Raw genomic sequence first — 16,307 nt, forward strand, 5'->3', positions numbered from 1 at the left:
ACGATCCTCCTACCTCTGCCTCCCGAGTGCTGGGATTAAAGATGTGTGCCACCACGCCCTACAAATAGTTTTTTTTTAAATATTTTATTTTATTTATTTTTTCTTCCAAATTTTTATTAACAACTTCTATGATCATAAAAAATACCCCATGGTAATACCCTCCCTCCTCCCACTTCCCCCTTTGAAACTCCATTCTCCATCATACCCCCTCCCCATCTCAATCAGTCTCTCTTTCAATTTTGATGTCCTGATCTTTTCCTCCTCTTATGATGGTCTTGTGTAGGTAGTGTCAGGCACTGTGAGGCCATGGATATCCAGGCCATTTTGTGTCTAGAGGGAGCATGTTGTATGGAGTCCTACCCTTCCTTTGGCTCTTACATTCTTTTAATATTTTATTTTTATTTAATTATTTGAATGAGAAAGAGAGAGAGGCAGGTAGAGAGAGAGAGAGAGAAGGGGAGAGAGGGCAGGCCAGGGCCTCCAGCCACTGCAAACAAACTCCAGATGCATATGCCTCCTTGTGCATCTGGTTTATGTGGGTCCTGGGGAGTTGAACCTGGGTCCTTTGGGTTTTCAGGCAAGCACCTTAACCATTAAGCCATCTCCCAGTCCTTTTGTGTTTTTTAAAAATATTTTTATTTATCTATTTATTTGAAAGAGAGAGAGAATGAGCATAACAGGGCCTTCTGTCACTGTAAGCAAACTCCAGCTGAATGTGCTACTTTGTGCATCTGGCTTTATGTGGGTCCTGGGGAATCAAACCTGAGCCAGTAGGCTTTGCAACAAACACCTTTAATTACTCAGCCATTTCCGCAGCTCTTGTTTTGTGTTTTTGAGATAGGCTCTTGCTGTATAACCTAGATTGGCCTCTAGTTGGAGATTCTCCGGCCTCATCCTCCTGAGTGTTGGGATTCTAGGCATGCACCACTACACCAGTTGCAACTTTTTTTTTTTTTTTTTGGTTATTTGAGATAGGGTTTCGCTCTAGCCCAGGCTAACCTAGAATTCACTATATAGTCTCAGGGTGGCCTCCAACTCACAGTGATTCTCCTACCTCTGCCTCCCAAGTACTAGGATCAAAGGCATGAGCCACCATGCTCAGCTTGTTTTTGTTTTTTCAAAGTGGGGTCTCACTCTGGCTCAGGCTGACCTAGAACTCACTTTGTAGTCCCAGGTTGGCCTCAAACTCATAGTGGTCCTCCTACCTTTGTCTGCCAAGTACTGGGATTAGTCTCCTGAGTGCTGCGGTTAAAGGTGTGCACCACCATGTCTGGCTCTTGCATGTATGTGTGTGTGGGGGGGGGGCTTCGTGTGCATTAGGTATCTGCTGTCTCTGAGCTGCATCTCCAGCTTGTAACTCTTTCTTTTTTTTCTTTAATATTATTATTTATTTATTTGCAAGCAAAAGGAGATGGAAGAGAGATAGGCAGAGAGAATGAGTGCATTAGGGCCTCCAGCCACTGGAAATGGACTCCATATGCATGTGCCACTTTGTGCATCAGGCTTTACATGGGTATTGGGGAATCGAACTCTGGTCATTAGGGTATGCAGCCAAGCACCTTAACTGCTGAGCCATCTCTCCAGCCCTCTTTTTTTTTTTAATTAAAATCAGCTTATTAGCCAGGCGTGGTGTTGTACTCCTTTAATCCCAGCACCCTGGAGGCAGAGGTAGGAGGATCGCCATGAGTTCAAGGCCACCCTGAGATTACATAGTGAATTCCAGATCATCTTGGATTAGAGTGAAACCCTACCTCAAAAAAAAAATCAGAAACAAAAAAATAAATAAAACAAATTTATTTGCATGCATGCATGTGTGTGCATGTTTGGGGAAGGTGCCAGGGTCACCAACCATTGCAAACAAATGCCTGGCTTTACATGGGTGGCAGGGAACTGGACTAAGGTTGACAAGCTTTGTTAGGCAAGCACCCCAACTTCTAAGCTATCTCCCTAGCCCCTTGAAACTTTTAAGAAACAATACATATTATTTATTTATTTACTTGGGAGAGAAGGGGGAAGAGAATATGAGTGTGCCAGAGCCTTCTGATGTTGTAAATGAACTCCAGACACATGTGCCACTTTGTGCATCTGGATTTATGTGCTACTGGGGAATTGAACCTTAGCTGTCAGGCTTTGCTAGCAAGTGTCTTTAATGTCGTCTTCTTTTTAAAAAATTTTTTTAAGATTTTTATTGATTTATTTGAGAGTGACAGAGAGAGAAAGAAGCAGATAGAGAGCGAGAGAGAGAATGGGCGCGCCAGGGCTTCCAGCCGCTGCAAACGAACTCCAGATGCGTGCGCCCCCTTGTGCATTTGGCTTATGTGGGTCCTGGGGAATTGAGTCTCGAACTGGGGTCCTTAGGCTTCACAGGCAAGCACTTAACCGCTACGCCATCTCTCCAGCCCTTAAATATTTATTTATTTGAGGAAGAGAGAGAGAATGGGTGCACCAAGGCCTCCAGCCACTGCAAACAAAATCCAGACACGTGCCACCTTGTGCATCTGGCTTACGTGGGTACTGGGGAATCGAAGCTGGGTCCTTTGGCTTTGTAGGAAAGCACCTTAAGTGATAAATCATCTCCCCAGCCCATGCCTTTAACTTCTAAGCTGTCTCTCCAGCTTCCTGCAACTCTTTTTGGCCATTTATGAACTGTAGAAGCCATCTGGATCGGATCGTTAGCATTCTGTGTCTTTGAGTAGCTTAGTACCTTCAAAATATGGCCACCTTGGGGTAGAGAGGTGACTTAACGGTAAAGGCACTTACCTGTTCGATTTCTCAGTACCCACGTAAACCAGATGCACAAGGTAGCACATACATCTGGAGTTTGCAGTGGCTGGTGGCCCTGGTGCACCCATTCTCTCTCTCCATCTGTCTCTTTATCTCTGTAATACTCTAATACATAAATAAATAAAATTAAAATTAAAAAATATGGTCACCTGGCTCACTCTTTATCACTTCCTCAGCTTACTTAACTCTCCCTGGACATGTCAGCTCTGAAGCTTGAGTCCTGTTGACACGATCACTTCCTCTGCTTAACTCCTTGTGGACATAACTCCCCGCTTCTCTCACTCAGTCTTTGTTGATGTTCCCACTTCCCCTGTTTACTTAACTTCTTGTTGACACAATTGCTTCTTCTGTTTCCTCAATTCCTTTAGGGTTGTGAAGTTCAGAAGGTCTAGGTTGGCTTTTCCAATGTGGGAAGCATGTGCTCTGCTGCCAGGTCAGAGGCTTTCCTCTTCTCTGGCTTTGCCATTATGTCTCATGACCTCAACACAAATGATCCAAAGAGGACAAGCCTGGCCCATGAGGCCACACACATCATGTCAGAGTGTAATTCAGACATACACCACATCTGTGTGACTCTGAGGGGGCCATGGGGTTCCTGAGATGCTGGTCCTATGGGAGCAATTCTAAATCCCCCCCCATTTTTTTTGGTCTCCCTGCAGTCTCTGGATAGCTGGGGTACGTCTGAAGATGCAGATGCTCCCTCCAAGCGACATTCGACCTCTGACCTCTCAGATGCAACCTTCAGTGATATCAGGAGAGAAGGCTGGTTGTATTATAAGCAGATCCTCACCAAGAAAGGGAAGGTAAGGAGGGCCAAGAAGGAGGTTGGGAGTGGATGGAAACTGGCTCTGGAGAAACTCTTCATCTCCTCTGACACCTGCCCTGCAGCCTCTGGAACCAGAAAGAAGCAGCTTAGACCTTTCATGAGGAATGGAGGTTAGATGAAGAACTTCTGGGCAAGGGGGACATTAGAGAACTCCTGAAAGGAGGTTAACAAGAGAGATGGTCTTTGCTGTAGGAAGGACATGATCAGGTTGTGTTGTGTTTGGAATCATGACTAAACCATCCTCCAGCTGGCAGATCACCCAAAGGTGACCAGTTGGCCACTGGGGCTCACAGAAAAGGGTCCAGGCCAGGCCGAGGCCCAAGAAGGAAGAAGAGTCTTGTGGGATCTCAGAAGTGCATGGGATCCTCGGCACAGACTTCACCCCGAGAACAACTGAAACCCTTGGTGCTCTTTGGGAGGGTTAGAGCTTTCAAATGCCCATGTGGCTTTCTGGAATGACTTGGGGTGGGGGGTACCCTGGAACAAGAAGATCAATTAGAAGCCACCACACAATCCAGGTGAGACATGAGAGTGCTGTAGTCTGGGCCAGGTGGGAGGAGATGGAGAAGGGCTGGATGGAAATAGGACCCCAAAGAGAAGAGGAGGCCCTGCTGGTCTGGCATGTATTTGCGTCTCAGTGTTGGATAAAGAGAAGACATAGAATCAGAGTGGTTCTGACGAACCCAACTTTAAAAAGGATTTATTGCATTATTTGCAAGGAGAGAAAGAGAGAATGAGAATGAGTACAGGCACATCCAAGCCTGTTGCTGCTGCTGGGCAGGTTAAAGGCATTTCCTTGCAAAACCCGATGACCAGGGTTCAATTCCCCAGCCACCCACATAAAGCCAGATGGGCATTTGCAGTGGCAGGAGACCCTGGTGCATACCCATACACACACACATATGTACAAAAGCATGCACAAATAAATGAATAAAACTTTTTATTTATTTATATATTTTGGTTTTTCAAGGTAGGGTATTGCTGTAGCCCAGGCTGACCTGGAATTCACTATGTAGGCTCAGGCTGGTCTCAAAACTCACTGTGATCCTCCTATCCAGCCTTCTGAGTGCTGGGATTAAAGGTGTGCACCACATGTCCAGCAAATAAAACTTTTTTTAAAAAGCAAAAGGAGGGCTGGAGAGATGGCTTAGCAGTTAAGGTGCTTGCTTGTGAAACCTAAGGACCCAGAACCCACATAAACCAGACGCATAAGGTGGTGCATGCACACAAGGTGGTACACGCATCTGGAGTTGTATTGCAGTGGCCAGAGGCTCTGGCATGCCAATTCTCTCTCTCTCATAAAAAAAAAAATAAAGCAAGAAAAAGTGACTGGGAATTGGGACTGTGACCTACCGGGCCAGTGCTTGCATGCTTGAGAGCCTTGATCCAATCCTCAGTACTACACACACACACACGCACACACACACATACACACACACATACACACACACACACATACACACACACACATACACACACACACATACACACACATACACACATACACACACACGCACATACACACACACATACACACACACATACACACATACACACACACATACATACACACATGCACACACATACACACATACACACACACATACACATACACACACATACACACATACACACACATACACACACACATACACACACATACACACACATACACACACACATACACACACACACACAAAGAGAAAAGGAGAGAGGGAGTGTGGAAGAAGGAGGAGGAGGGAGAAAGGAAGGAATGAAGAAAAGAAAAAATAGTTTTTTAAAAAAATAATTTTTGTGGACTAGGGCTGTACTCATTAATAGAATATCTTTAAAAACTTTTAAAATTTTTATTTGTTTATTTGAGAGAGAGAAAGATGCAGAGAGAGAGGGAGGGAGGGAGACAATGGGCATGCCAGGGCCAGATGAACTCCAGATGCATGTGTCCCCTTGTGCAGCTGGGTTACATGGGTTTTGGAGAATCAAACCAGGACCCTTTGGCTTTGCAGGCAAGCACCTTAACTGTTAAGCCATTTCTCTAGCCCCATTAGAGTTTTTGCCTTGTGAGGGCCTGTGTTCAGTCCCAGCACTGCAGAAAAAGGAGGGTGGGGCAGGGCTTTCCAGCACTTGGCACTTGGGAGCCGCTCTGGCCTTACTGCCATTACAGGCACGTCTCGGTATTCAAGCTCCAGGGCTTCCTGTGGATGCTTGAGTCCCTTATATAAAACAGACCAGTATTTTCATATAATTTATGCAATCCTCCCATATACTTATAAGTCATCCTAGATGACTTATGATGCCTCATGCTAGGCAAATACTATGTAAATAGTTGCTACAATGTGTTTATGGAATAACGAGCCTATTTCAATACAGATGTGTGTGTGTATATGTATGTGTGTGTGTGTATATATATACACACACATTTTTTTCTGGATATTTGGATCCACTGTTGGTTGACTGTGTGTGTGGGTGTGGGACATGAAGCTAGAGAGGGCTGACTCTGGGGGTCTTTGGTGTACCTGGAAAAAAATGATCTTTGAAGCAGACAAGACTGAATTTCCACACAGCCACATGTTGTCATCTGAATGTTGCCTGAGATCCTCTGAGTCTCCCCCATCTGATCTGTAAGATAGGGCTGCAGGGGGAGACCTGAGGCATGTAGGCCAGGCAATAAGGGCCAGTGACTACAAGGTGTCTATCCAGGAGAATCTGCTGAGCTTCTAGGGGTTTAGGACAAAGAAACCCACACATTCTTGTCCTTCTGGGATTCATAACCACAGAGAAAATACTGACTTTCCTTCAGTGACACGGTGTTCTGACTGCTGGGACGGGGAGTTCGGGACCTCAGTGGAGGGAAGGTGGGCTTGGGAGGCGACTTGAAGGGTCTGAGTGTCTGAGTAGAGAGGGAACAAGAGGGTGAAGTGGTCTGAGGGAGACACCCTCACTGAGGGTGGGCAGAGGGGAGCTATGGAGAACCCAGAGCAAGCGGTGGAAGGCAGGGTGGAGCTGGATGACTGTTGAAGCACATGGGGCCTTGTTGTAGGCAGCTCCACACTGCTGTGATGAACTTCTAAGCCAGACACAGTTTATGGGAGGAAGGCATTTATTTGAAGCTTGCAGATCCAGGGGAAGTTCCATTGATGGCGGAGGAAGCTGTCCCCTTTCACAGATCCAAGCAGATCCACCAGTAACAGGACCCAGGCAGAATTCAGACACTGCATACCTTTAAGCTGAAAATCAGGTCTGTCCCCCAACATACCTTTGGGTTGGAGCCCAGGATCCTCCCCTAGTGACACCTCTTCCAGCCAGGTGGCTAGAAATCCAATTTATCAGCTTTAATAAAACTCCTGAGTCTGCCGGGCATGGTGGTGCATGCTTTTAATCCCAGCGCTCGGGAGGCAGAGATAGGAGGATCGCCATAAGTTCAAGGCTACCCTGAGACTACATGGTGAATTCCAGGTCAGCCTGGGCTAGTGTGAGACCCTAACTCGGGAAAAAAAAAGAAAAAAACTCGTGAGTCTATTGGGGGGTCACACACTCAAACTACCACAGGCCTAGACAGCCAGGAAGCTTCACCTATTCAGGGGCTTAAGGGGGGTACAATAGGGACATGGGTGATCTGGAAAGTAAGTACCGTGTCTGTGACTTAAAGAGTCAGTGATATTGCTATTTGGGTGAACAAGGGGATCCTGGTGTGGACCCAGGGATTGTTTGGAGATTCCAGAGGAAAGCTGCCAGTTCTGGTTAATGGATGCTGCTGGCCAAGGAAGGTGAAAGAGGAGCTGATCCCAGCTTCCTGGCCTGGGCGATGGGGAGCTATCCCTCCCCTGAGTCACCAACCACTGGAGAGACTCCACTGGAGTGGTGTACGGCCATACTGTTCATGCCAAGGTAGCCTGGGAATGAACACTCAAGGGTGTGGCACTCAGGGAGGCCCGCGTGAGGAGTGTCTTCATCTGCAGCTGTGCATGAGCACCTGTGGCCTCTGGTGCAGGGAGAAGGAGAAGAAAGGGACCCAGATGAGCCCTGACAGGGGATGGGGGCTGAGGAGATGAAGCTGGCAAAGGAGCCTGCAAAGTGGCAGTCTCATCAAAAGGGGCTGACCTAGGGATGGTGGACAGCTGTGTGTTTTGAGTGAGGGGAGCCCAGTATGGGCCACACCCTCCAGGCCCATGTTTGAGCCAGTTGAAGTCCCTAGCTCAGAGTGGCCGTTGACAACTCAGCTTCACTGTTTCCTGGGCAGCGACAGGCACTGGCCCTTTTCTCACTGGCTGGTTCTGGAGCACAGGAGATTCCATTTCTTTGTTGGCAGAGACCCAGTGTCACTTTTCCTCTTGGTGCTGTGGTCTAGGGGCTGGAGTCAGTGGCAGGATCTTGGTCTATCCAAGGCCCTGCTTGCTAGTTTGGTGTAATCTCCCCCAGCAGTCTCAGCACCCCCACGCCCCATCTCAGCCTGTTTCAGAGACCATGGACTGGCCAGCAGGACACGTACCACACTCCTGAAGCCAGAACCACTGTGAGCAGTGCCAATATGGGCATCTGCCATTATTTGCAGGGACACCAATTCCAGGGAGGGCTTGAATTTTCTGAGGTCATCAGCTGGTTTAGTCTCAGAGGGGCCCTTGATGCCACCTTACCCTAACCCTAGCGTTCTCCCTGGCGAGGAAGTCTAGTTAATCATGGTCTTGTCAGGACTGCTGATTCTGCTCTGACCATCCAGGTCCTGCCTGGCCTTGCACTTATACCATGGTGGGCTGAGCCCTAGCTTGGGATTCACGCAAAGAGAGGCCAGGCACAGGCTATGTCGATACTGCCTTCTGGTGGGCACTGGAGCCCCTGCCCTCAGGGCATGCCACAGATGATGCACTTGCCCAGTAGTGGCTACCCAAGCACTAGCTCTGCAGCCAGCTCTGGGCTTGGAACTGCTGCCTCAGCAGCTTGCTCTGAAGTGGAGAAACCCACAGCCAGGATAGCCTGAGGTGGGCAGGCTGCCTTTAGGGAGCAAGTGACTGGCACTTCACCAAGCTCAGATCTACAGGGCCAGAAGAAGGCAGCCACATAGGGAAGTGAGGGGAGGGGCTGGAGGGATGGCTTAGCAGTTAAGGCACTTGCCTGCAAAGCCAAAGGACCCAGGTTCGATTCCCCAGAACCCACCTTAGCACAAGGGGGCACACGTGAGTTTGTTTGCAGAGGCTGGAAGCCCTGGCGCACCCATTCATTCTCCTCTCTCTCTCTTTCCCTCTTTGTCAAATAAATAAATAAATAAAAATAAAATATTAAAAAAAAAAAAGAAGTGAGGAAAGCTGAGCCCTTGGGCTCCGTAGTGATTTCAAGGGCAGTCTGATGTATATAGCAAGACTCTGCTTTAAAACAAACAGATATTAAGGGCTGGAGGGATGGCTCAGTGGTTGAGATGCTTGCCTGCAAAGCCAAAGGACCCAGGTTCAATTCCCCAAGGCCCACTTTAGCCAGATGCACAAGGGGGCACACACAACTGGAGTTCATTTGCAGTGGCTGGAAGCCCTGGCACACCCAGGACTCTCTCTCTCTCTCTCTCTCTCTGATTCTAATTAAAAAAACATATATTAGTCAGATGTGGTGGTATATGCCTTTAATTCCAGCAGAGGTAGAAGGATCGCTGTGAGTTCAAGGCCACTCTGAGATTACCTAGTGAATTACATAGTGAATTCCAGGTCAGCCTGAGCTATAGTGAGACTCTACCTTGAAAAACAAAACAAAAAACCAAAGATTGGGGCTTATAACTCAGTGGTGGAGGGCTTGGGTTCAATTTCTGGCACTGCTAAAGAGAAAGAGAGAGAGACAGGGAGAGAGGGACCCCAAGGAGAGTGCATTGCCAGTGTACTGGCCCCGAGAAAGGAACGGTATGGCAAGTCAAGGGCAAGCAAAGGCCCTGAGGCATGAGAGATCAAGGAAGAAAGGAGGTGAGTTTGGAGAGGGCCAGGGCAAGAGCTCAGAGGACTTCCACTTGGGTTCAAGGGCACTGGGCTCTGTGAGCGTGTGCTGCACAGGGGAAAGGTGGCTTCACCTTCAGAATGACCTTGTCAGGATCAGAGATGTCAGAGGGTAAGGTGCTTGCCACACACACCTGAGGACCTGAGTTCAGATCTTGAGCACGCACATAGAAGCCAGGTGTTCTGTTGGTGGCTGGAATCCCAGCGCTGGCGAGGCAGAAGCAGGAGGAACTCCCGAAGTTGCTGGCTGTCAGTGAGCTCCAGGATCAGTGAGACCCTTTTTCAGTGAGTAAGATGGAGAATGATTGAGGACGATACCCATTGCCCACTCACATACGCACACATGCACATATGTGCTTACATGTATAAACTCCAAGAAAGAAAAAAGAAATGACCTTGTGGCTGCTGGCTGGACAGGGACCAATGAGGCAAGGGGGCCTGGGAAGGTCAGTGAAGAGGGCAGGATAATAGTAGCTAAGGCAGAGACATGATACTCTGAAAGCAGGACTTTTGTGATTTCCCGATGAGCTGGAAGTCAAGGGCAACTCCCAGGTTTCGGGGCAACTGGGTGGATAGACTGAGCTGGAGACAAGGGTATCGAGAACAGGTTTGAAAGGAAAGTCCCATGCTCTACCGTGAGGACAGAGCATGAGTCTGTGGCATGCAGGGGAGGTGCTGAGCGGACTTTGAGCAATTGACACTGGGCTGAGCCAATGGATGGCAGGTGAATCACTCCTAAATAAAGGTGTTTAGAGCTGTAGATGTGAATGGTATCTCTGCCAGAGGTGTGCAAGGTGAGGAGGGCCCCGATGAGCCCTGGAGGCTTTATCGCAGGTCTCCCTTCTTTGATCTGAAGCTCTTTGAGCCAAAACCGATGCTTGTTTTGGGGACGGTCCAGAGCAGCTGGATGGTTGCCAAGCCTGGCGCTCCTCCCCTTTCTGATGCATCTCTAGACAAATGCTCCCAGGCTGCCCCCGCCCCCCATGACGACTACACGTGTAGAAGGTGGGAGGGGCAGTGGAGAGGCCCTAGAAGAAGCCAGTGCGATTAAGAACAACTCAGAAACATGGGTCCCACGGGTCTCGAGGTCCTGGGAGGGAATGGGGTCTGGCCGTGTCGGATGCTGTGGAGTAGTGAGGCACGCGGGAAGCAGCCACTGGCTTTTATACCATATGACCTTGCTAATGGCTTCCTGTCACAGGTGCTGAGTGGAATCTTGAGTGAGAGGCAAAGAATGGAGGGGAGAGGCTCCCCAGAGTGTGGGCAGCTCCTGGCCATCACAGCTTGGCTGTGGAGAGTGGCACTTGCGGGGTGGGTGGAGCGTGGACCAAGAATGACTTACTGAGAATTTTGTGCAAGGCGTTGCCCTGGCTGGGGCCCAAGGGCCTTCTCTGCCGTGTCCCTGGGTGGCAGCGCTGGTGTTTGGAGTCGAGGGAGGTTGACGTCCTCTGGTGGACCAATAGCGGCGTGTGGGCAGGTGGGCTCTGGGCAGGAGGCCGGCTGCTTGGGTGTATGTGGGGTGGGCAGGTGGTCTGGGGTCTGTCTCCACTGCTGTCCAGGGCCTGCTGCCTCTTGGCCTCTAGTCAGTGCCCGCAGCAGGCCTGGCTCTCACTCTTGCCCTGTCTCTCCCACCCCATGTCTCCCTGCAGAAAGCGGGCGGCGGCCTGCGCCAGTGGAAGCGGGTCTACGCCGCGCTGCGGGCGCGCTCCCTCTTGCTGAGCAAGGAGCGGCGGGAGCCCGGGCCGGCGGTGGCGGGGGCTGCGGCGGCCGGCGCAGGTGAGGACGAGGCAGCGCCCGTCTGCATCGGCTCCTGCCTGGTGGACATCTCCTACAGCGAGACCAAGAGGAGGCACGTGTTCCGGCTGACCACCGCTGACTTCTGTGAATATCTCTTTCAGGCTGAGGACCGGGATGACATGCTGGGCTGGATCAGAGCGATCCGGGAAAACAGCAGGGCCGAGGGCGAGGTGAGGCCCAGGGCCTTTGCCCAGAGGGCCACCGGGGCAAGGCAGAATAGGACAGGGCTGCCTCTCAGCTGCTGTGACCTTGGGTGGCTCTGAGCCTTACTCCCTCTCCTAGAAAATTGGAAGGTTACCTTTGAGGCAGGTATGGTGGCTCACGCCTTTAATCCTAGCACCCTGGAGGCTGAGGCAGGAAGATCTCTGTGAGTTTGAGGCCAGTCTGGGCTTCCGAGTGAGTTCCAGGTCAGTTTGGATTAGAGTGAGGCCCTGCCTCAATGCCCCACACCTCAGAAAACAAAGTCCACCTTTGGACTTCTTGCCCGGGTTGGTGTGTGTGGACAAGTGTGAACACAGTGGCTCCAGGGCACTTGGCATCCTGGGGCTCAGTGGCTGGCAGGAAGAATCACAGCTGCCGTCATGACTGTTACTGTGGGGACCCTCTCAGGCAGCCCTGGAACAGAGGGGTCAGCTGCGGCCAGTCACAGCCTCTGGCAAGAATAGGGTGGCAGAGTCGCCCGGGGAGCAGGTTGCAGAATAAGGCTCCCCCGCCCCACACCGTGCCAGCACTAGCCTGTCTACAGGAGGAATGGGTACACTGACCTTAGCAGCAGGTTAGAGGCTTGCCCTTCGGCAGAAGGTGGGCAGGAGTCAAGCCCAATGCCTTGCCAGGGATTTGAGGAGAGTTGAAGAAGATGGTCCCCCACTGTCCTTTGGCCAGTTGCCTGCACAAAGGTTATTTGACACACCTGCACAGAATTATGTGGGTCCTGAGCTCAGAGATTTATCTTTGCCAAGAGGGCAGTGTGCCTGTGCTCAGTGCAGGTGGCACTTGGAGAAGGGCACTAGTATGCAGCCCTGTGTTTCAGGCCTCTCTGAGAACAAGTCCTCATGCTGACCTAAGTCCCACCCCTGAGAATGCCTAGAATGTGACCCCTCTGCTCTGGAGGCCCAGTTGGTGTCTCAGCTTCATTATAGCAGTAGCTGCCCATCATGGGCGCCTCCTCGGACTGTGATGAGTGCTGCACACACAGCCCTGCACCCCAAACCTGAGGTTGCCTTATTTAGCACCCCTGTGTTTATTGCTGAGGTGGCTATGGCTCAGAGAAGTTAAGTGGCTTACCCAAGGTCACACAGCTGCCCAGGGAGTCCAGCCCTGGCCTCTCTCCATTCAGAGTCTGTGCTGTCCGTCTAGCAGATGGGGAGGAGCCCCGAGGTGGGCCAGCTGTGTGTGCTCACCTGGCGCTTCTCTCCTCTTCCCCCCTGCCCTCGCTCCAGGACCCCGGCTGTGCCAACCAAGCTCTGATCAGCAAGAAGCTTAATGATTACCGCAAAGTGAGGTGAGGCCCAACCCTCTCAAGCAGAAGTTCTCCTATAGGGTCTGTAGCTCCCAGACAAGCCCAAGGGGATTGTCCCCAGACGGAGGGAGTCATGCCAAGGAGTGGGAGGCCAGGGTGGATGGCATGCTGGGCTGTCCCAGATGAAGACCCTTCCTCTCCCCTGTCCCCCCGCAGCCATAGCTCTGGACCCAAAGCTGATTCCTCCCCAAAAGGCTCTCGGGGCCTGGGGGGCCTCAAGTCTGAGTTCCTCAAGCAGAGTGCTGCACGTGGCCTCAGGACTCAGGAGCAGCCCGCGGGGAACAAGGGTAGGAGGGCAGCGCTCTGTGTGCACTTGCTGGGTCACATGCCTGCCTGTGTGTGTGTAGCTACTCTTATGTCCGCCTGGAGTGTGCGCCTGAAAGGGTCTGGAGCCTCAGGATGTCAGGACTGGAAGGTTCTGAACCTTGGTTCAGACCCTCAATGACGCCCCTGCTTGGTGGCCCTCTAGGCTCTCTGCCTTTGTCCCTGTGAGTGGGAGCTCACCCCTTGGAGGTGGCCTCCATCTTTACACACTTTTGGCTATTAGAATGCTCTTCCTTTAGAGGGCTAGAGAGATGGCTTAGCAGTTAAGGTGCTCGCCTGTAAAGCCTAAGGACCCATGTTTGACTCTCCAGATCCCACATTAGCCAGACTCACAAAGGTGAGGCAAGCACAAGGTCACACATGCCCACTAGGTGATGCAAGCGTCTGTAGTTCAATTGCAGTGGCTGAGGCCCTGACACACCAGTTCTCTCTCTCCTCCTCCTCTCTAAAATAAATAAATACATACATAAATAAATAAAATATAGAATGTTCTTCATTTAGTCATGCTAGAGTCTGTGCTACGTGCTCCCACCTCACAGGTTGGTCTTTGAGGCCACGCAACAGTCCTTACACATCTCTGAGCCCCTTCCTGGGGAATAGGCACCTCATTCCCTTGCCTTCACCCTGGGGTGTAATTTCCCACCCTCTCAGCACCCTCACTACTCACTCTGCCAAAGTCCCCATGTTTTCCAGTGTGTGAATGTCGCAGCGAGCGTGTGGGGCTCTTGGGCTCCCCTGGCTAACCCTGACTTCTCTGCCTGCTTCACCTTAGATGACAGTGCTGCAGCGCCCAAAGCCCCCTGGGGCATCAGCATTATCAAGAAGAATAAGAAGACTTCCCCAAGGGCATTTGGGATCCGTCTGGAGGAGTGCCAGCCCGCCATAGAGAACCAGGTGGGTCACCGCAGTGTGCCCAAGCAGGCAGGGCATGAAGACCAGGGCACAGAATCACATCTGCTGCTTATACACGGGGATGGGGGCTCCAGACAAGAGAGGAGAACCCCCCAGCCCCCATGCTGAGGCCCCGAGTGCTGACTTCTCCGTTCCTGGTGAGGGGCTGGAATTCGTTCTGGCCCCAGACAGGAGGCCTCAAGGGCGTTTTCTCTGGGGTCTCTGGTAGTGGCTCTGGGCTTAGTGCTGCCCCCAGGTTAGCCTGATGACCACCTCTGTGTCCCCAGCACGTCCCCCTGATTGTGGCTGCCTGCTGCCGCATTGTGGAGGCGCGGGGGCTGGAGTCCACCGGCATTTACCGGGTGCCTGGCAACAACGCCGTGGTGTCCAGCCTGCAGGAGCAGCTCAACCGTGGCCCTGGCGACATCAACCTGCAGGACGAGGTAAGGCAGAGTCTGGTGCGTGGTCCACGTGAGCGCCCTGTGGGGGAGGTCTGGGGTCTGTTGGGTTGCATCCACTGTGCTGTGCCCCGTGTCTGACGTTGGGCCACATGGGTCCAGGAGGCAGGAGGGGTCCTGCCTATGCAGCCAGCCCTGGTTATCCCCAAGGCTAGGCCACACAGAAATGCAGTCTTGGCCTGGAGGACACTAGGGTAGAAACTCACACAGCAGGTGGCTTGATATTTTTATTTATTTATTTATATTTTGCTTTTTGAGTGGGTCTCACTCTAGCCCAGGCTGACCAGGAATTCACTCTGTAGTCTCAAGCTGGCCTTGAACTCACTGTAGTCCTCCTGCCTCAGCCTCCTGAGTGCTGGGATTTTTAAATAAGATGGTAGTTTTAGATAATACTGAATTGCAGAAGTTGCTCAGCAGTTAAGGCGCTTGCCTGCAAAGCCTAACAACCCTTGGGTTTGATTCCCCAGTACCCATGTTAAGCCAGATGCACAGTGGTGCATGCATCTGGAGTTTGTTTGCAATGGCTGGAGGCCCTGGCATGACCATTCTTTTTATCTCTCTGTCTCTTTTCTGTCTCTCTCTTTCTGCTTACAAATAAATAAATAAATAGTGTATATATATTTTGATTTTTTTTGAGGTAAGGTCTTGCTCTAGTGAAGACTGACCTGGAATTCACTATGTAGATTCAGGATGACCTCTAACTCACAGCAATCCTCTTACCTCTGTCTCCCAAGTGTTGAGATTAAAGGTGTGCACCACCATGCCCAACAAGTATATATATATATATTGGGAAGGGGGAGAGGAGGCAGATTGAGAGAGAATGAGTGTGTGAGGGCCTCTAGCCACTGCATATGAACTCCAGATGCATTCACCACCCTGTGCATCTGGCTTATGTGGGGACTGGTGAATCAAACCTGGGTCTTTAGGCTTCATAGGCAAGCACTTTAACCAAAAAGACATCTTCCCAGCCCTAAGAATTTTTTTTTTTGTTGTTGTTTTTTATTTATTTGAGAGTGACAGGGAGAGAGGGAGAGAGAGAGATAGAGAGAATGGGCGCGCCAGGGCCTCCAGCCCCTGCAAACGAACTCCAGACGCCTGCGCCCCCTTGTGCATCTGGCTAACATAGGTTCTGGGGAATTGAGCCTGGAACCGGGGTCCTTAGGCTTCACAGGCAAGCGCTTAACCGCTAAGCCATCTCTCCAGCCCATTTTTTTGTTTTAAACGATATCACAATGCCACTCAAGCTGGCCTCTAACTCAAGATCCTTCTACCACAGCATTTAACAGTGTAAAGCCCTTACTTAAGCACAAGGGCCTGACAGAAAAAGGCTGCTAGTTGAGTTCCATGGGCTCCTGAGACTTGGAGCTCTGGCTTGCAAGCAGGGGGACATGCAGCATTCTCAGTGGCCAGCCTCACAGGCTTTGGGCTGGGAAGAGAGCCGCATACAGAAGCTGAGGGAGCCTTGGAGAGCAGCCTGTGATGGGAGAGAGAGGGTCCTGAAGCATTTATAGCAGGGCTGACAGTTCTCAGAGCACCTGGGGGAAGCCACAGGCAGGTCATGATCCCCTTGCCCTTCTGCGACTAGAGCCATCTTGCTTTGCCCTAAATGTCTTCTTGGGTGTTAATATACAATTATACTAGGGGCTCTGATGAAAAAACTTTTGGAAAACCATGAATCTGAGCATTGAAGTGCTACAAGCCTGCACATGGGCCCTCCCGTGACACAGGCGGGTCTTTCT

At 50.9% G+C, this 16,307-nt stretch overlaps 1 protein-coding gene across 3 annotated transcripts in view; it reads left to right on the forward strand.

Annotated features, from left to right (window-relative positions):
• The window catches only part of Arhgap23 (Rho GTPase activating protein 23), a 113,909-nt gene that overhangs the window by 69,377 nt on the left and 28,225 nt on the right, over positions 1 to 16,307 (forward strand). For all 3 annotated transcript variants that reach the window (XM_045158827.1, XM_004655784.2, XM_045158828.1), the window contains 6 exons: positions 3,444 to 3,587; positions 11,229 to 11,546; positions 12,816 to 12,877; positions 13,052 to 13,182; positions 13,992 to 14,113; positions 14,398 to 14,553. In XM_045158827.1, the coding sequence (XP_045014762.1) occupies positions 3,444 to 3,587; positions 11,229 to 11,546; positions 12,816 to 12,877; positions 13,052 to 13,182; positions 13,992 to 14,113; positions 14,398 to 14,553 (933 nt within the window). The remainder of the gene's footprint in view (positions 1 to 3,443; positions 3,588 to 11,228; positions 11,547 to 12,815; positions 12,878 to 13,051; positions 13,183 to 13,991; positions 14,114 to 14,397; positions 14,554 to 16,307) is intronic.

The sequence above is a fragment of the Jaculus jaculus genome, chromosome 9 (genome assembly GCF_020740685.1).
Source record: "Jaculus jaculus isolate mJacJac1 chromosome 9, mJacJac1.mat.Y.cur, whole genome shotgun sequence".
NCBI classification, from domain to species: domain Eukaryota; kingdom Metazoa; phylum Chordata; class Mammalia; order Rodentia; family Dipodidae; genus Jaculus; species Jaculus jaculus.